Source organism: Argiope bruennichi, chromosome 7, assembly GCF_947563725.1.
Source record: "Argiope bruennichi chromosome 7, qqArgBrue1.1, whole genome shotgun sequence".
NCBI lineage: Eukaryota > Metazoa > Arthropoda > Arachnida > Araneae > Araneidae > Argiope > Argiope bruennichi.
Genome location: NC_079157.1, coordinates 67,174,745 through 67,196,023, shown reverse-complemented (window position 1 = coordinate 67,196,023; position 21,279 = coordinate 67,174,745). Strand labels below are relative to the sequence as shown.

At 30.4% G+C, this 21,279-nt stretch overlaps 1 protein-coding gene across 1 annotated transcript in view; it reads left to right on the top strand.

Moving 5' to 3' along the window:
• LOC129976135 (rho-related GTP-binding protein RhoU-like) overlaps positions 1-21,279 on the top strand; it is a 32,376-nt gene that overhangs the window by 5,297 nt on the left and 5,800 nt on the right. Inside the window, exon 2 of the mRNA XM_056089544.1 lies at positions 17,791-17,849. Coding sequence (XP_055945519.1) covers positions 17,791-17,849 — 59 coding nt within the window. The remainder of the gene's footprint in view (positions 1-17,790; positions 17,850-21,279) is intronic.

Sequence of the window (21,279 nt, the reverse complement as noted above, 5' to 3'; positions counted from 1 at the left end):
AGTAATGCTCAAAATCGATATAAGTCTATGATTTTGGTGTCAAAATTATAATTTTTGTTTGTTTTTGAGTTATAGTGTTTACATGTACATAGATATTCAAGCATATATCGTTTGAAGGATTTGATCCAAAGTTAGACACAAATTGCAAGTTTGACTGAAAGAACGTACTATATTACCTCGCATTTACGAAACAGTCATTAACATTTTCGATTTCTTTTTCAACATTTTTTGTTGATCCCTCTGGTTACTATAATGTAACTAATATAAAGGATTTTCCATTTTTGTCTTTTCTCCCAATCTCACTCTATATCTCTATTCCTCTCTATCTCTGAATCTTACTATTTCTCTGATCATAATACTTTATATTAAAATTTATCCATCTAATTTGTAGCGTTTTCGGTTTATTGCTTTAACCTGCACACAAATAGACAAGTATGATTTTCAAAAATTTCATTCTAAATTTGATACAGATCTATAAATCCAGTTGTAAAAATACACGCATAATTTCATCTATCTAGCTTTTTGAGCTTTTGAAATATATTTGCATGCGCAGCGTTAACCAAACACAGACTTTACATGCACGGATCTCATTTAAAATTTGAGAGAAATCTATAATTTTGGTTTACCAGTGTGCCGTTTAATAATGCTTAATATTTCTTAAAGAAAGCCATCGTACCTTGGGAGAAATGTAATTAATACTTTTTTTTCAAAGTGTGCGGTATCGCTATCTATACATTTTGCGCATCTGCCTTTCAAATAGTGAATGAGCTCTTACAAAAACTGAGCGACATTTAAAGACAATTGAGTTTACAAACGATTTTTCGAAATTTTTGTAATTATTGAAGTTTTGCTGGAAAAGTGTGAGAGACAACAATGAAAACAAATGGTAGTCCAAAGTGGTAACTCGGCGGGTGGGGCAAGAGTTGCCAAGCATATGCAGAAATGGTGTCTCATAGGTGAAATGGCGAATTCATAGAACTATACTATTCATTTTATTCTATATCATGCGATCCATCTACTTCTATCCTAAACTAAAAGCAAGGCATTTATTCAAATTTAGAATACAAAAGAAAGGATATTTTATAAAAACGTGAAACTTAAGATTCTTCTTCTTATTATTATTATTTGCTGAATTGAATGCAACATTTTATTTCATCTAGAAACCTGCACTAGAATTTGATTTTCAAACATTTAAAATTAGATAGGTTTAATTGAATTATTTATTTACAAATTCTGTGAAATAGTGCCTTTCTTTTTGAAGAATAAAATAAAATATCAAAACATTATCATTTTAAACTGGAAACACACATGTACACTCCATGAATATTCTAATAATTTTCTGTATAGGCATTTGTTTATGAAAATTACGTTTTATCTTTTTCATGCTAAAAACGTTGCAACTCGTCTTTCGAAAATTAGTGACGTATAGATATAGATTTTGCCCATCTGTCTTCCAAATAATGAATGCCTTCCTAGAAAAATTGTTCACATTTTGAGGCGATCCATTTTTCGACATCTTTATAATTGCTAGGAAAGTATATGAGACATTGATAAAAACAAATGGCAGTCCGAAGAAGCCAAATCTGAAGAATACGGCTGGTGGTGCGAGATTTCCAGCCACGCTTTACTGCCCAATCTGGAAGCTTTTCGATCAATGAAATGATTCAAATTGATCAGGTGTTAATGGTACAGAACGAAATTCATTGTTTCATTTGTTTTTAGAAATTCATAATGCACTTCAACTTTCTGATCCCACCAAATACAAAAGTGTGAAATCACCACTTTTGAATCTTTTAAATGAGCGTCCATTCACGTCTTGCGTTAGAGTATTGTCACTGTAAATTTCCACAAAGATACGACAGGTTGTACTTGCATATTTCTTTTGATTGTACAAGAAAAGTAGTATGTGTCGCACATGCTCTTTATTTTGTTTGAAACTAGATATGTTTACCACACAAATATCACGCTAACTAGAACACTTCTATGGGGTTTTGACAGGTACTGTCCTAGCAACAAATTAACATAACAATTGAAACTTTAAATCAACTAATTCTTCCAACCATCAAGCGGGGAAATTAAGAACTATCAACTGGCATACGTAGCAAACGTGGCATGCAAAATTTCATTTATCAAGTTTGTTATAGTTTTGAATTAACGGGTTCACAAACACATTACTATGAATGAAGTACGTCTAAAAGGATAAAATTCTTTAAGGTTTTGAGGTATAAATATTTTGCCAGTACTTTCGTTTTGTATACTTTGGGTACAAGTAGGGATTGCAATACCGGACCAAAATTTCAATACCGGTATTCGATATTTTTTAGATCTTAATACCGGGATGCAGGTTTTAATACCGGTATTAGAAATTTTAGAAAAAGAAAGAAAACAAGGTGTTTCTTTGTTATATTTGCCAGTTTTATAAGAGAGTGTAAATATCACAAAAAATAATATGTAACTTATAAATTATAACAGTATATAAAGAATTACAAAAAAGTAAAAGAACAACTTATTTATTTAAATCACAAAAAAAGTGTAAATATCACTATTCAGTCTGTGGTACTATTACACATTTTTGAAATGTGATCTTAGAAAACATAATGCATCCATTGTACTGTCATTAAGCCTGAAAAGTAATTTTGTGTAAAAATTACTAGCTGTCGAAAATGCTCTTTCGGCATCTACGCTAGTTGGTGATACTGTTAGCAATACGCGATATACTTTTTCCAAGTATTTACCTCTAAATCCCTCATCTTCAAATAAATAAATTTCTCGTCGGATGGTTTTGGATATAGCTGATTTCTGTATTGTATTTTGGTTCGTTGATTTTTTTTTTTTATTTATCGCTAATTCTAATTTTTGTTCAAGAGACAATTCATTTTCATTATCGACATTAGTGTCATCATAATCTTCGATAACTGGACCGAATTCTTCTGAATGTGGATATGTTTGTGAGTAAAAAATTGTACGAAAATTTACTATAAACTTAATCAGATTTGAATTGATTATTTTATTTTCTTCTTTTTCATTTTCATCTTTAAAATCATTTTAACTATGTAAATACCATAAGACATATTCTATTTCGGTATGCCTTTCTTCTGTGCGATTTTTCAATGTAATATATAATTCTTCAGATAGTGATGTGTGTTGTTCTTTCATGATTGCAACATGGAATTTATGGTTGCATTAGCTGTTAATAAATTAAAATCTCTCCGACACAATGCCTCTATAGTCAGTTTTATTCGAAGTAGAGCTGATATAGTTCTGGATATTAAGTCGAATTCACTATCTGAAAAATTAATTTACAGGTTTAAGTCGATTATTGCTTTTTGGATTGGATTTCTCAGTTTCAAAAATCGTTCCATCATTAGGAGTAAACTGTTCCAGCGTGTTTTAGAATATAATATTAACATATATTCTGTTTTATTTTCAGTTAGTATACATTTTAATAATATATCATTTTTTATAGGAAAACGTTTAAATATCTTAACAATTTTTCGAACTTTATAAATTAGGGGAAGTAATTCTTGATGGGTTAATATTTCATACTCATTAGCAATATCTTCTTCAACAATTACATTGTCATTATCTTCACTATAAATATCACTCTCACTCGGAATCCGAAGTTTCTATACCCACAGTATTTGGATTCTTCTGTTCTTTATTTTTTTGGTATAATGCATCTATTACTCCTAATTGAATTCCATGTACATAGCACAATTGCTTATTTGCACCAATCAACTTTCCAACTTTTTTCATAACTGTTGCTCCATCAGTCATTATGGATGCAATATCTTCTTTCGGGAATAATCCATGTTTCGCTAATTTAGATTTAAGCAATTAATTAAGCTATTAATTAGCTAATTAATTTCGCCCGTTAAGGAGACATAAAAAAAAACGTATACTATTTTGCTATGTTCGCGATCCCTGAACATATAGTGGAGACAATTTTAAAAATTTAGTAAATACCGAAAAACCGGTATTTAAACTTGTGAATACCGGTATTACAAAATTGTAAAATGACTCAAAATACCGGTATTCGGTATCCCGATATACCGGTATTGCAATCCCTAGGTACAAGAAGGTAAAAATTGCTAAATAAGATTAGAACTTAATAAGTTGGAGATCTCGTACATTTTAAAAGCATATACATTATTTGGAAATATTATATATTTAATTAGAAATATATATTGTTATATGTTTTACTATAGAATCGATATACCAATATAACAGCTGTCATATTCATAGAATTCCATCAGATTCATTAACATTCATTATCATATTATTATTCAGAACTAAAAATTCATTATCATTAAAATTCATTATCATGTTATTTTTCTTCCATACAGAAAATGTACTGAATTCTTCAATTAGTTAATTTTGCTCGTTATAATTCCACACACTTCGTTATTAGCTGAGCTTTGCAACAAGGATTCGTTCACTTGTTCAACCGAATGCACGATCAAAATAAACTTTCAGACTTAAAGAAAGATGTGAATTAAAATTCCTGGGACATTTTTAAGTACGACAAATTGAACTTGATTGCGTTCCAGATCGTTCTCAAGGAACTAAAACATTTTTATGGCGTCCGCCAAGTAGGATTCTTGACTCGATCCGTCAAACACACCCCATAACATTCAACACAATTAAAAGATCTTCGTAACTAACCTTGTTTCTGGAGGTTTTCCAGGGGGTTCTCTTTATTTTGGCTGTGAACACAATGGCAAGCTTAACAAATTTCTCACTATATAATTTTTCTTTCTTTTTTCTTCTCTCTCTCTCACTCTCTCTCTTTTTCTTTTTGGATACAATTCTAGTGTTTTCTGTTCTGAGGAAATTACCAAATCGAGAATCCTCTGCCTGCGATTTTTCCCTTTTTAATTTTGAGTATAGAATTAATAGCAAGCTAGACTATTCAAATAAGAAGTAAAATATAATAAACTGCCCTTGATATATTTCTCAAGGGGCTGAATAAAACTTTTTTTTCCTTTTTTGAAAAGATACATTCAGTTTTAAGGAAACATTTCTGTTTTAAGGAGGCATTTTCTGTTTTAAGGAAATTATCAAATCAAGCATTCTCCGCTTTCGATTTCTTTCCTTCCTTCTTTTGAGGTTAAAATTAATAACAAGCTAGACTATACAAAAGAAGAAGTAAAAGGCAATAAACTACTGTTCATATAATTTTCAAGGGGTTAGGCTAAATATTTTTTTTTTTTTTTTTGGAAAAGGTACACGTCTAATATTTTCTGCTCTGGGGAAATTGCCATATTGAGCATTCTTCGCCGCCGATTTCATTCTTTCTTTTGAGAGTGGAACTAATAATAAGCTAAGTTAAACAAATAATCGATAAAAAAACAATAAATTATCATTTATATCTCTTTTAAGGGACTAAGTTAAAGCCATTATAAGCGAAAAAACGAATAATCTAAATTTTGATAAAGTACTTTGTTTTATCAGATTTTGATAAAGTACTTTGTTTTATAAGATTTTGTTAAAGTATTTTGTTTTGCATTACAAATTTTATAATTTTAATGCAAATTCATTTAAATGTGGTCTTAAAGACAGTGTTACTATCTTGCAGTATAGTATTGAAAGCAATAATTAAATTTTGAAATAAAATAAGCCGGAGTGATCCCCAAAACTTCCTAATATATTTTCTATTATGCTAGAGAACTAGGCATTGGCATACAATAGTAATGAAATATTAACTTTTGGCTTAAATTTAGCATTTTACTGAATCTATAGCGTCATCCTTGGCGAGTTATTTGGCAATTGGCATGGGCTAATAGTATCCAAGAATCGAATTTGAGTTTAAGACGCGTTTTTTTCAGCCGACTGAAACAAAATTCTGATACAAAACTGTACTTGTAGTCATAAAATCCCATACCAAATTGGACATATTTAAGTCACTGTATTTTTGAATTATCACGTTTAAATGTTACTGAATGTACAGGCTGATAGACAGACAACCTGTAGATGGATTTGGCTGAAAATTTGACAGGTATCTACACTATACATGTTAAATCTATTTACCGAATTTTATCTTATCGTTTAGACGAAATTCCTCTGAACAGAGTGTACTCAAAATTTGATAGAAATCTACAAATTCGGTGTAAAGACCTATACCAAATTTCAACCATTTATCTCGAAACATTTTTGAGTTATCATTGCCAGAGACATACAGACGGACATTTTCCAAAAATGTGTTTTTCGAATTCAGAGAAGTCTAAAACGTGGAGATTCATCAAAACTTCGAGTTCGAATTTTTTTTGAGGATTACTATACTTTCTCTATACTACGTATACGAGAAAAAAAATGAGCAAAATTATACTTTTATCACATATAATGAGCAAAAATAGTATACGACTAGTATACAATTAATATGCATGCGGGTAAGCGTTCGTTTGAAAAATCTTTAATTGTCTTTTTACGTGCAGATTGTCTATGCATGTTAAATACAAATTTATAAGTCAAATTAAGTTCACTGAATATTTTTTCAACAATGCTTTAAGGAACAAAATGATTTCAAAGTTTTTCGAATGAGTCAGTGGCCTCTTTAAAATGTTCTTCATCATCATTTAAATTAGCAACAGATAATTTTCTTCTACTAATTCTTAAGTTGTGAGTAATTCCGAAGTCATGCTATCGGTGTCATAGTTTACATTCTCCTTGAAAATGATGCTTACTCTCAAGCGATTACAGCTTTCAATAACGGAAAGGATGTATAAATAAACATTTGCAACCTTTGTGTCGCAGAAACAAAGTATTTCATCTTTACAATGATTACGATTGAATCGGAACTGTGATGAAACTATTTATACATGTACACGAAATATAGATGAAAAATTTATAAACCATGGTTTACTGTATTTATAAACTAAGACTGGTAATAGAGTAAATAAAGAATAAAAGTAGTATGTAAAGCAAAGGTGTCAAACTCATGTGGCGCACAACGTATATCTTTGGTGCCAAGCAAACGTAGTGGTATGAAACAAAATTTTTTAATAAAAATTTTATAACTAATCTGTAAAAAAATTATTTATACATCATTATTGTCACTAGTTACAGCATTATGAACAATTAAATAAATATATAATAGATGTGAAAATCGAAAACATGTGGAAAAATTTAAGTCTTAAGTTTGAAGATTACAAATCCTTAGAATAAATATTTTCTTTATTAATTAAAAAAAATATCTGTATATATAGAAGTGGTACTTAACAGTGCACAAAATCGGCAATTGATGTTCAGTGTTGTTTGAAGGCAAAATTCATTGAGGTTGGAATACCTGAATTTTCAAATATTTGTCAGTCAAATTTGAAAATATTCAAAAACTGATATATAAAATCAGTTTCTTGTTTAGAAATAGTTTATGAACTATTATTTTCGCTCATAAAAAGAAATAAGCTTGTCAGATAAAAGGCTTCTGACATTCACCTTGGGTCAATTTTGAAAGTAACTACTGCGAACAAAATATCTCCTGAAATAGTAAAGATAGCAGGGAGAAGAGAAGGCAAGTGCCAAGAAGAAAACTTCATTTGCTGTTGTTCTTGTTGTTTTTAATATGGAGTTTTCTAAATAAAGCTTACTTTAAAAAAAAAAAAAAAAAAAAAAAAACATTCATTTTTTTTGGCCCACTTAAACTTGTTTATTAGCACTTGTGCTTACATTTCATTTTGACAACTTAGGTGTAAATAAACACTGTTCTGTGCAAAATCATAATCACCGTATTTAGTTATTATTATAAGATATTTTGAAGGAGCCTGTGCAAGTTTCTTTTGGGAATAAGTTAGAATCATTTAAAGCTCCTCCATCTTTTTTTTTTTTTTTTTTTTTTTTAACTTTGGATTTCTGCATACGTTTCACTTTTCTACATGTGCCGTATTTGTTTTCGAAGGATTGAAAGTTAACATAAGGCATAACATTTTTAAAAGTATAACGAGCTTTTAATTTTGCTATCTTTTTAATGGTTCTCGAGAGTTTGTAAAGCTACTTTTAGTGATTGGATTTTGAAGCGTTAGGAAATAAACGTTCATAGATGGCGCTAGACAACTAGCGCGAGTGTAATTAAAAGAGTGAGGTCATTCGAGTGTTGGTTGGCTCTTGGAGGAGGAGTTACTGAGCAGAGTAACTCGAACGAATCTGCAATAAATTTGTTAAGTTTTCTATTTGCCTATTTTTTCAAAGCACTCACGAACCAGCCACGACACTACTGTTCCACTGTGTAATGTTTTTCACATCGGTTTTTATGTTTTGTCATCGAAATTGAATTCTCACCTTTCGGCTTACCAGCAACTCACCGCAATTTGTATTTCGTGGATGTACAAATGTAATGGATTCATCAATCTGCAACTCCCTTACTAAACTTTAACAAAAAAGAAATAAATAAAATTAATAATACGTGTGCTATTAGTTTCAGAATTACTTATAAACAGAAGAAAAAGAAATACTCATATAATTCCCAAATTTCAGTTAATAATTCGAAAAGCCGCAGGAAAAAAAAAAAATTCCGCGGCAAATTTGTTTTATTTGAGACTAGTAGCCGGGAATATTGATTATATTTAACTTCATGTATATGATTTGACAGACATTAAAACCGTGTTATTTTAATTGTCTTAGTTAAATTCTGCTTACAGTGTACCGAATCTTTCTAATGTGGACCAGACAGACATTAAAACCGTGTTATTTTAATTGTCTTAGTTAAATTCTGCTTACAGTGTACCGAATCTTTCTAATGTGGACCAGACAGACATTAAAACCGTGTTATTTTAATTGTCTTAGTTAAATTCTGCTTACAGTGTACCGAATCTTTCTAATGTGGACCAGACAGACATTAAAACCGTGTTATTTTAATTGTCTTAGTTAAATTCTGCTTACAGTGTACCGAATCTTTCTAATGTGGACCAGTCCCATATCATCATGCTACAATTAAAAATGTGATTGCTCAGTTCATCTGAATATCACGGTACTGTAATTTAACTTTTTTGTTTGTTTGTTTCTTATGGCACTTGCCACTGACAAGCCCGCTGTTACGAAGACAGCGATTTAAGCCTGAGGGGGAACGTCTCTTATTTTTTATAGCAGCGCCAACTAGGGCCAAGAGTACGACTTTGCCACTCACGCATCATTCATTCGCTTGCACAACCCCTTTTTACAGGAGGGCACATTCACACATCTCACAGATAGAACAACAGAAGAACAACCATGCCCAAACCGGGACTCGAACCCGGGACGCCCAGATCACGGGGAAGACGCGCTACCCCTATGCCAGGACGCCGGCTTAACTTTTTTAATCGCCTTATAAAATGCACATACATAAAACAGAAACCTTTGGTTTTCAACAATGGAAGAAATTTACACGATTGAATATTTGATGAAATAATGAAAATCATTTAAATTTCAGGGCAACAATGTAATTCCTTTTTAAATTTTAGGCACAAAATAATATTTTAAAAAATTTGCATTAATCAGGAAAAATGTACAAGACTTAAATTAGCATCACATTAAAGATATTTTTTGAATTTTAAGATGATGTAAAAATCATTGTTATATTGTAGCATTTTCAGGAGTTAACGCGAAAAAACGTAAATGAATTAAAATTTCCAAAAAATCGCTCCAAAGTTCACATTTTCACCCACCAAGTTATATATAAGCCAAATTTAGTAGTTATAGGTCACATTTCCTGATAAATTTATATAGAAATAACATAACCACATATGCATGCACACACGCATGCATCTTTATTAGTTGTACAGATAAAGATTATGGTAGTCTTGTCAAAGTAAAAGTATCTTATTAGGTAAATGATGAGTTATTATTGTCTTGCTTTGAATAACAGACAAACAAGAATTATCGTTTGTCACATTGTAGATTTAGGATCGAACGCATAATTCATTTTAATGGGATCTGATAAATCTCGAAAACAATACATCTAAATGACACGCAAAGGATGAAAAAATAATATTTTTACTTCTTGTTAATGGAAGATGATAGAGTAACAAGCAACCGGATCTTTGATATCTAATGCAGTGGTTCTCAACCATTGAAAATTGGTGGAAGAAGCTAGAATCTGTATTAATTAGCCTAAAATCTCCTTTCCATTATTCAGCCAATAAAAGAAGTAGCGCAGTATATTATGCTTAAATTAATGCCTTTCGTACCCTATTTAAATGTGGATTTTATTAAGGTGTACGTACACACTTGAAGATTTTTTTTTTTAAATTTTAAAATCCAGTTTTTTCACAGTAGGTTATTAATTTATGTTTAAACTCATTTCAGTGAGAAAAAACCATATTACACTAATTATTAATTAAATAAATAATACTTAATGAGCTAATTAGCCTATTTTTTGAAGCATGATATCTTAAATTCTAATTTGTACAGACACACAATTCTAGTTGGAAATGATGCCTAATATTAGTCTTCATGTTGTCTGCCTCTAACAATTTATAAAAATGTTTAGTTTTTTTAAAACAATTTTTTCATCAACGATGAATAGAAAAAGCGAGATTTTTTCTGTCATTTTAACTTTTAAACAGCTATTAAAAATTTATTTCTATAAATATAACTTTCATTGTGGCACAAAACACCCGCTATTTCATACAGATTATTTTGATATTGTATTTGGTATAATAACTGTATTTGGTTCATTTCTTGTTGAGTTATGATTGTTTGAATGAAGCAACATAGTGGAAAAATATCATTCTTCACAAAATGAGTTTTAAAAACACAGTAAATAGAGTTTTTAATGAAAGCACTTCAAGAAAAATAATTATAACTCGAGAAATATTTCGAATATTGACAACATGTTGGTATCGTTTGAAAGCTAAAAGATCAGAGAACATTATTCAGCAATAAAAAAAAAAAATCGATATTTTGAATGAGTTTCGAAGTTTCAAGTGTGTACAATTCACAAGGAATAGGAACTTTTAAATTATTGTAAGAAACCAGTGGGAGAGATCTTCCTGAAGCTTACTAGCATACTCTTCAATAACAGCATTATCAACCTCCTTCAACGTAAAATTGTGAATCTTCGGTAAGGCCACAAATTCCTTGAATGGCATTAGCGAATAATAGTTACGAAATATGGATCTTTGTCGTGAATCTAATATTTTTACCGACTGAATGAAAACAATAATTGACACAAAACTGCAACTTATTCAGTCATAAGATAATATACCGAATTTTATTGATTCAAGTCATTCTGTTTACCAGTTATTCCGTTTACATGCATGCGAAAAAATAGATCGATAGATGGCGAAGACCTTAGACAGATTTGGTTCAAAATTTGAAAAAAAATCTACATTTTAGATACTAAATCTATTGTTACGAATCTGTGATGCTGCTTTCCAGCATAGTTGGTTCCATCATCAGAAAGACTGTTTTACAGTCATCTGTATTGGACGGAGTCCGGGTGTCGCGTCGGAGGTTCCAGAGCTTGGCGACAAACTTGGCGACTTGGCTAAAACTTTGGCGCCAAAATAGATTATACCCGAAACATCGAGAATTTTCCCGATCCGTCCATTGGGAACCGAAATACGCCTCGAACGTTCCTGATTGGATGAGAGGCTTCTAGCCCCGCCTCCTGAGACCTATAATAGGAGGCAGTCTGTAGCTGCCGGGTAGTAGTCGGAATCGACGGTAAACAACGGGTCTTCCAGAGATTAGCAGAGCAGCGACGGAGTCAAGCTAGTGCTGAACTAAGCTGTGCGCTACTGTCTGCAGTAGAGTCTTGTTGCGTGCTGCTGTGTGCCCATCTCGGCTGAAGATAATTGTCTTCTCTATGCTGTATATAGTTGTCGTCTTTGTGCTGTCCTGTGTGTCGTAGAGTCAATAAACGTGTTGTGTGTTCGTCTACTGAAAGGACCGATCATTGTGTTGTGTTATCTTCATACCATACACAACCACTAAATATACACAAGTAAACGAACCCGACGGATTGAAAGTGATAGAGGGAAATCCGTAACACTATGTACCAAATTTAATCTACCTAGATCATTGTATTTTGGAGTTATCGAGTTCACTTGTAATCGAACAGGTATACAGACAGACTTTCTGTGAATGGATTTCATTCAAATTTTGATAGATATCTATGAATTTGGTCTAAAGTCTATGCACCAAATTTTGCCTGTCTTATTCAAGCGTTTTTGAATTTTCGCAACAGACAGACATGTATAGTAGCAAAAATGTGTTTTTGAACTCTGAGAGGTCTGATATTTGGAGATTTGTCAAAATCGCGAGTTCAAGTATTTTGAAGACGAAAATTTTTACTCTATACTTCATGTGTGAGAAAGTAAAAACGCTTTAAAGCAGTTTTCTTTTTAAGTATTATAAAAGTTGACAGCAATTTCCGACAAACGAGGCTCAGTATTATCTGGTATATGTAACTATTTTCAATTTGAGAATTGCTTTTAGTTTTTTTTTAATGCAAGATACCTCTTGTTTTTATATAGTGCAGCTGTTTTTTAATCTAACCTTTAAAATAATTGGCAAAAGCGAAAAACCAGTTATCAACTCCTGGCCCGATATCTATAATTTTTATTTCAAAAGAAAGTTCATAATCTCTAAATATGTCATGAATGGCCACCTACCTACCTAGATAGCTACACCCCCCCCCACACACACACACATTTTCGAAAAATATATTAGAAATAATTGTTCATTCAACATTTCATTGCAGGGGGGGGGGAGGAACCCACCATAACAAAGCCCACCCCCACCCCGCTACTACACAGATTTCAAGATAAAAGTTTATGATGACTAGATACGTCATCAATGGGCACCTACCTCCTTCGCCTTCACATTTCGAAAGATATCGCAACATGAAATCTCCGTACAGCCCTCAGCCTCAATAACTGGACTAATTTCACCCTTTATTCGGCAGTTAATTCCGCTACTTTGCATGCCAAGCTAACTATTTAGAATGCTTTATATTTATATTGTACAAATATAATTTAACCTAACACTTTCATTTGGATGGATACGATGTAAATATCAAAGTTGTTTGATATTACATAATTTATTAATGCGGAGGCGAATAGTTGATCGTCGAAAGCGGCTAGATTCTGTTTTTAAAAAGTTAATGATATTTCTGCATAATGATGATTTGACTTGATTAATGGAATGTCCATTTAAGGGTGATGGTATGTCTGCGTTATGGCGAACTTGATTTACTTGATTCATTTTACCAACGTTTAATCTGGTTCTTACAATGCACATTTAGGCATTTTGTGGCCATATGCCGATCACATTACAAGTCTTTTTCTTTTAATAACCAGACAATTTAGCTTCACATTTCAACAAATTTTAAACACAATTAGGATGTTAATGATTTATTTTCGGTTAATTTGTTTGATAACTTTGTAAAAGAAAATAGATTTCTATTCCTTTTTTAACATGTATAGCATAAAAATTAATCAAATTCTTGAAAAGTTATTCATAATTATAAGTTAATATTTTTCGTATTTAAGATCAAAGCAGTTAATATTTATATTGATTATAAGAAAATAAAAGCTTCATTCAAATTTAATATTAAATATTATTATTTTACAAGACATCTTAAATAGAATTATAAATAAGTAATAAGTAAAAAAATATAAGTAAATAATTAATTATAATTTTATTTATTTAATATTGATTTTAATAAACCAATGTAAATACATATTTTGATTTTAATATTTTAAAATTCATAGAATATATATTTTTATAGATTTATTTACCTTGCAACCAGACTAATCCAATTTTATAATCGACCGGCCTTTTGTGTAGTCCTCAAGTACTACAACTTTGGAATACAGAGTGTAACTGTGCATGATTTGGTAGCTTTCAGTACAATGATGTGTGTGGTCAGGGGTATTTTGGTTGGTAGAACGTTGAATTCGCGTCCATTGGGTTTCGAGTTCGAACCCCGCCGGCCGAAGACTTCTCGTGTGTGTGTGTGGTGGCTGGCGTGCTTATACGAGGTTCTTTAAAAGAATATCTATATGTCCACCTGCCCTTATAAATGTGAACAATATAGATTAGAAGTAGAAAACTGAAATTTGACATTCGTCTTTATAATAGTACCTCAGTGAGTCAGATGTCTATTTATTTCCTGTCAGCACGATAACTCAAAAATACAAGTAGCATGATGGATAAATTTTAGTATAATGTTTCTTAAATCAGGATTAAATATACGTGTCCAACTCTGGAGTAAATTCGTTAAATGATAGATTATGTGTTTATTTATATGTTTGTATGTACATGAATAGAATGGCTCAAAAATCCAGTAAGGTGCATAAAATTTAATATCGCCTGAATTGTAGATTATTTCAATAAAATTTTGAATCAAAATCCACTAATTCTGTCGATACGTCTATTTGTTTTTACATGAACTCGATGAAGAATACGAAAAACAACAAGAAACATAGTTTTTTTTTTTTTTTTTTTTTTTTTGAAAACTTTGCCTCAAAATTGTATACTTACAGCAAATTTGGACCAACAGATGACAAAAAAGAGTTTGAAATATTTTAAATACGCGTTTATTATTCAGTGTAACAAAATAAAGTGCTCTCATATCATGTAAGTTGATAAGGATGTCCAGAAAAAACACTCTAATTGTGTGAAAGGGCTTTTATTTTTCTTTGTATCTAAAAAAAATCTTGTTGTGTATTGTTAAGTCTTATTTTTGTTGAAATATGATATGCTAGTTAGTTTTGGCGACCAACCGGTCCGAGTTTTCGGGAGTTATTGGGGGAAAATACCAAAATTCAACTTAATTTTTAATTAATTAAAATTCTAATTAAAAATTTTAAAAAATCGTTCTGAGGAGCACATTTCTATCCTCTAAAGTATATCTGTAGATCAAACGCTAAAGCATGTGTGTTGGCCTGAAAACCGCCAATATACACAGACACGCACACACATTCATCTTTATTATTAATAGATATATAACATAATTTTACATCTCTGAATATTATTAAATTTCCATTATAAGGCAAGATAGAAACTAAGCAGGAAAATAATTTTTATCACTCTTTCTTTCAAGTAAATATTATTTCCAATCTTCTCAATAAATATCCTGTCTATTCAGGTTGCTTAACTCAGAAAAGCAGTATCTACCTTAACTGAAAAAAAAATATCGAACAATAATGTGAACAAATAAAAACCTGTTAAATATATAAAGGAAAACCGCAGAGCTGAATCAATTGACGTAGCTTCCAAATACGTAATCGTCTACAATATGTACGTCAGAGTCTATTGCATGTATTTAAGTTTGTGGAAATTTCGACAGAAAATTTTGATTTTAAATATATTTTTCTTCCTTTTTAAACCTCAACTAAATCATTCTATTATTCATTTTCCTTTAAAAATTTAAAAAAAAAGAATTAAAAAGCCTAACGATAATGAATAAAATGCACATGTGCTGAACAAGAATGGGAAAGGGGGAAAAAACCCTCTACTAATAATAAAACGAATATCTTTTTGCATTAGCATGCGCGTGTTAATGATCTACAGATCCATTAAAGCACATATATACATTTTCAGGGTGAAAAAATATATATATTCATCTCAAAAATTTGAAAAACAGTTTAATTAATTAAAAAATTAAATTAAATTTTGACATTTTCCCATCATAACATTCAGAAATACAATACAAAAATGCAAACAGCTATTTTTTTTTAATGGTTTCAATCATACCACTTGTTTTCGTTTAATTTCAATTAATTAAAAAATATTTTTAAATGCATTTTGCAACACATTTTACCAGTGTATTACCATTCTGCAACACATTTTACCAGTGTATAACCATTTTGCAACACATTTTACCAAATTATCTTCTTTGTTGCTAAAAATATTTTATCTTGAGCTTTTCTTCCATTGTTGATGATCATATAAGTTTTTTTTCCATGTTCAGGAATTTAAAAATAAAAATTTTAATATATCCATAGTATAAATTTAACATTAGAAGAAAACAATGATGAACAAAGATTATTCAGCTAGGCTACATTTAAACATTGTTACCATTTCCTGTAACATAATTGGACGTATCAAAATATATTATTGCTTTTTTTTTAGCTTGAAAATCTTTTTCTGATTATGGACAACTTTTTTTTGTTGAATCAGAGAACATTTTATTGAATAATCTTCTGTTTCGTTGATTGTGAAATATATTCTATAATTCTCACAAATTTTCAAAAATGCATATTTTTACTTTATATTTCTTGAATATGTTTTGATTTTTAAAAAATCATTGTTGATATTTACTGATTTTCCATTGCAAACTAAAATTCAATTTCAAATGTGTTAATAGACGAGGTGCTTTGCACAATGAAAAGGATCATGTAAGATTTCTAAAATAATACACGTTACGTGCCTGTTAAAATTTGACTTTTAAAAGCATTTTAATAAGGAAAACTACAAGACCAAATTACGTATAAAGGATTTTGAAAGATTGAAAGGTTTATTTATTTAAAGTTTATCTTTTCCAGTTTTATTTGTTTAAAACCTCTCCCAACAAACGAGCCAAACGTTATTGGCTTTTTTTTGTGGCATTCATATCAAAATCCTTAAAACGTTCAAAAAAAAAAAAGTAAAATTAATAATTTGTATTATAAACAATGAAATTTAGAGAAGACGAATTGAATATTTAGAGATTATATTTCAATTTAATTTTCTTCTTTCTTTTACGCTTATTTTGCAATTTGGCGGTGGTTTTTTGTTTCCCTTTTTTCTTCAACGAGTGGTCAACATTTTAATATTGATCAATATAGAAAAAAGAAAAAAGAATCAATATTTTCCTCTTATAAATGAACACTGAATTTATAGAATAATATCTATTCTAATCCTTCGTGTTTACTTTTCAGTTTAATTTTTTTCTTCTTCTTGCATTTATAACGCAACCTGCCAATGTTGTTTATTTTGTTATCTTTCCCTTTAAGCAACATTCAACATTTTAGTAGTGATCAAAATAGGACGAAACCACTATATTTTCTTCAGAGATGAACATTGAGCTTATCGAATGTTTTCTAATTAAACTTTAATAATTCATTTTTGTGTTAATAATTTATTTTATAATGAATCATAACATTGAAAAAGCACTTATTTATAATTAATTTTAGGACCGGATTATTGAACAAGCAAAATAAGAAATTGCCCAGGGGCTTTACAACGTTAGAAGTCCCGAGTCCCTCCCCCCCCCCCCGAGATTTTTTTTTCGGTATTTTGAAAATTATTTAAATCTGTATTTCAATTAATTATAAAGTGATCGAACTTTTTCAAATTGAAATCAAGTATTGGTTCAATAGATTTTGGGGCATTATTCTAGTAACATTCATAATTAATTATCAAGTTTTATATCAGGTTATTTTATAACTCTATAATAGAAATGTGTTGTTTTTTAGTTCTAAAAAATTGCCCCATCCTTTTATAAAATATTTTTTAGATTTTGTTAATAGAAGTTGCGTCATTTTTTCATCATTTTGTTTAAAATAATTTTTGAATTTCATTTGCGCATTTTTTTATACGCAATATATTGATACCAATATTTTAAAAAATAATTTGCAATTAAGAATTTTCTACTTTAATTGTCAAAATTTGCTATTTAAAACTACTTATTTTGTAATAAAATTAAAATTGATAAAAAAAAATATTGGTTTTGGAAGTTTCAAGTCCAACATTTACATTGACTAAAGGCTTAATCTGTATAGTAGCGAAGCGAAATTTTATTTATATAGGTTTATAGTAATAAAATTTTATTTAATGCATTTATTTTTCTATGCCCTTGTTAATCTATAATTTTTTTAATCTTTTCAGTCATTGTAAATGTGAATTACAAGCCTATACAACTGCAAATCTGTGATACTGCTGGCCAGGTAATATTTTTTTGATGGTTTATAATAAATTTTTTTCAGAATAAATTTCAGCAATGTGTTGTGTAACATTCATATCTCGATATCTATGGTGTATTATTTTATCTGTCCCAACAGTTAATTTCTTAATTGTTTGACATATGCATATACTTCCAACTGGAGAAATGCTTTCAATGACATCAATTATTTTATTTTATGTTGAATGAATCAATAAAAGATATTGTTCGTAACTGAAAAAATTACGAATCTTTATTCCGATCAAATTACTCGAATTTTAGAAAATATCCATGAGATATAACAATTTTAAAAAGTCGTATTCGCTGTGTCGAAAACTGACCGAGTTATGAAGCTTTGAATATCACCAATTTAAATGATTTTAAACAACTTCCATTCCCTCCGCAAAGAAGATCCGTTGATCATTTCCTCTCGTTGCACATTGTTGAGACTAAAATAATTCGGTTATATTTGGTTGTAGAAGAGTGGAATTATTTTTATTTAAAATGGTGATGTTTCAATTTGCTTGTGTATTGTCAACATTTTACTAAATAAAGCGGAGACTATATAAAAATTTAGAATTCGTATATTTTGATCAATTCCTTTATTGATTCAAATCACATGAAATTTAATTCTTCACATCATTTTCAATATTTTTTCAATTGAAGACTTGGAAAATTTTGTTTGTTCCTAATGATTTAAAAATTAACTATTGGATTACGATTAGAGCATATGTTATTTTGCTTTTCATTTGTACACGTAATTTTTGTATTTAATGTTATCACCAATATTTTTTTTTCCTAACACAAAGCTATTGAAGTCACAAAGAAAATATTAGTGATTTTGTATTGTAGGAAAGATTTAAATAAAGAAATTTGTACTGGAGCAAATACATTCATGCTTTAAAATAACTATTTAAATTAGTCGTATCAGGATATACAGAGCAACTCAAAACTTTTCTAAAGAAATTGAATCGAAATTTTCAAATTGCTTTATTCAAAAATTTTCGTTTTTTATTTGTTTATATCTGATATGGCGAAAATAAAAATAGACGTTTTCAATACTTTTTGTTATAGTTTATTGGTTGAACATAATGAAAATGAAAAGAAATAACAATCAGAAGTCAGATATGTTTAATGCACAGATACAGAATCTTTTCACGCAATTGCGCATGCGCCAGTCATATTTTATTACGTTAAAATAGCGGTGAAAATGATAGATAAATGGTAGAAGAGAGAGAAGTTCTCTTAGTAGTACATTCTGTGCTATTAAGAGAATATCTTAGGTAGCATCGAATGTCGTACAATATAATACGATATTATATTATTTATTCAATTATATTAAACAATATTGCGAATATTGTTGAAAATCGTACAATATTATACAATATATGTACATTGAAATTATTGCACACATATCGAACTAAAACCTATTAACTATTATTTCGCATTACTTTTCGCATTGGGATTACATTGAAATTATTACACAAGTATTGAGCTAAAACCTTAAAAAAAAACTAATAGAAAATCAATATTTGAAAAGAATAGCTAATATATGTGAACATTATTTTATGTGAAGCAGGATGCAGTTTTGAAGACAGTGAAGAGACTTTTTTTTTAATTCTTTTTTATCCATCGGGAAAGCATGATTATTTACAAGCAAAGACGCGGACATTGCGCGTCCGCCACAGTGTGGCACAAAGCAGAAGTGGGGAAGAAGGGGCGAAATAAATTATCCCTCGCCTTATATAACCTTAGATTTTGATAGGGAAAATATTTCTTCATAGTGCTAATATATTAATAAGATTCTGATAGGGATTTCTGACTCATGTCCATCACATGTAAGGGAAACACCGGGATCTTTTAAGAAAGAATGTGCTTACTGGACATTTTTTACCCCTTCACGCCGAGCGTGTGAAAGTGTTGGCGTTTAGTCGATTCAGCAATTTTATAAAGCTTTTCTTGAATGAATTAAGTAGAGAAAGCGGAATTGGATCACGAAATAAGAGAATATTCTAGAATGAAGTTACTCTGGGCTAAATTAAAATAAAATCTTGGAAATTAATTAAGTTGAAATTAAAGTTTAAAATATCATTACATATATGTATATATACTTTACCAAAAAAAACAACAACCTGAGAAAGCGTTTTTTTTTACTCCTTATCATCCTTTTATCCTCTTGCTTATCATCGCTTTTCATCGTTTAAAAGAGATAGACATGGTTTTTTGAAGCGAATACCACTTAAGATTGCGAGTTTGTCAGTTTGCTAAAAGGCTTCTAGGAATAACCATAACATGATATTCTAATTTCTTCTCTTATTGGCCCTATATAAATTTGACTTGTTTGCTTGGTTTCAGAAAAGCGCATTTGTAGAAGGTCAAAAACTTAGCAGCAAAATACGAAGACCGATTTTTTTCAAGCTCTGATGGATCATAAGAAATAAGTATAGAGAATAAAAGCAATTTATTATGAAAAATTAAACACCATGTTGGTTATTTTTCGCCAAAGCGGCCTTGTAAATTCTGGCATTTTTCATATTCGTGGACCAGGTTTAAAGCTCTCTCTTCGAAGAAGTCCAGTCATGTAAGATCGTATTTAGTTTTTTTTTTTTTTTGAAGTTCTTTATTTGCCTGGAATTCCTTCGAATTTCCATTTAAGGAAGGAATAGGAATGCCAAAATATTCACATTCCAAAGTGATAATTATAGTTTCTTTCGAACCCTTCATCAACTCGTTGAAAACGGTTTTCTGTTGTGGACCCGGTTTCCTGTCCCCTCTTTGCAGAATCTTACTGCCAGTGATGTGCGATGGTCTTTAGGCTTCTTTGAGGTTCCTCGTTCCTCTGAAAGCTCTTTGAATATTCTTTTAAAGGAAAGAGCAGAAGACAGAAATGCCTAAACATTCGTCTTCCAACCAGAATGCAATTTTGGCATTCTGGTCAGCTAGCTCATTTCTTTCGGACAGCTTAATCAACTCGTTGAGCAAGGTTTTCTGCTGTGGACCATGTTTCCTGTCTCCTCTTCGCAGAACCTTACTGCCAGTGATGCGAAATGGTCCTTAGATTCTTTGAAGTACCTTATTCATCTTGAAGTTCTTTGAATATTCTTTTTTTCTAAGTCTTTTAAGGAAAGAATAGGGAACAGATAAGCCTAAACATTCACCCTCCGTCGAGAATGCCAAAATTTCATTCTGGTCGGTGGGTGCTCGTTCTTTTGAATGATCTTATAAACTCATTGAACAATATCATCTGTTACGAAAGTTTTGCGCTTTTGTTTCTTTCAATAGAGAATGCGGCTTAGAGCCGAGTGATTTAAGTTTCTTTCTTGAATTTAAGAATTTCCTAGAAGACCTAGATAATAATTCCAAAATAGAGATGAACTACAAAGGAACGTTAAATCAAATCTCACATCACTTCAGATAACATTTTTCGTAGAAGGAGT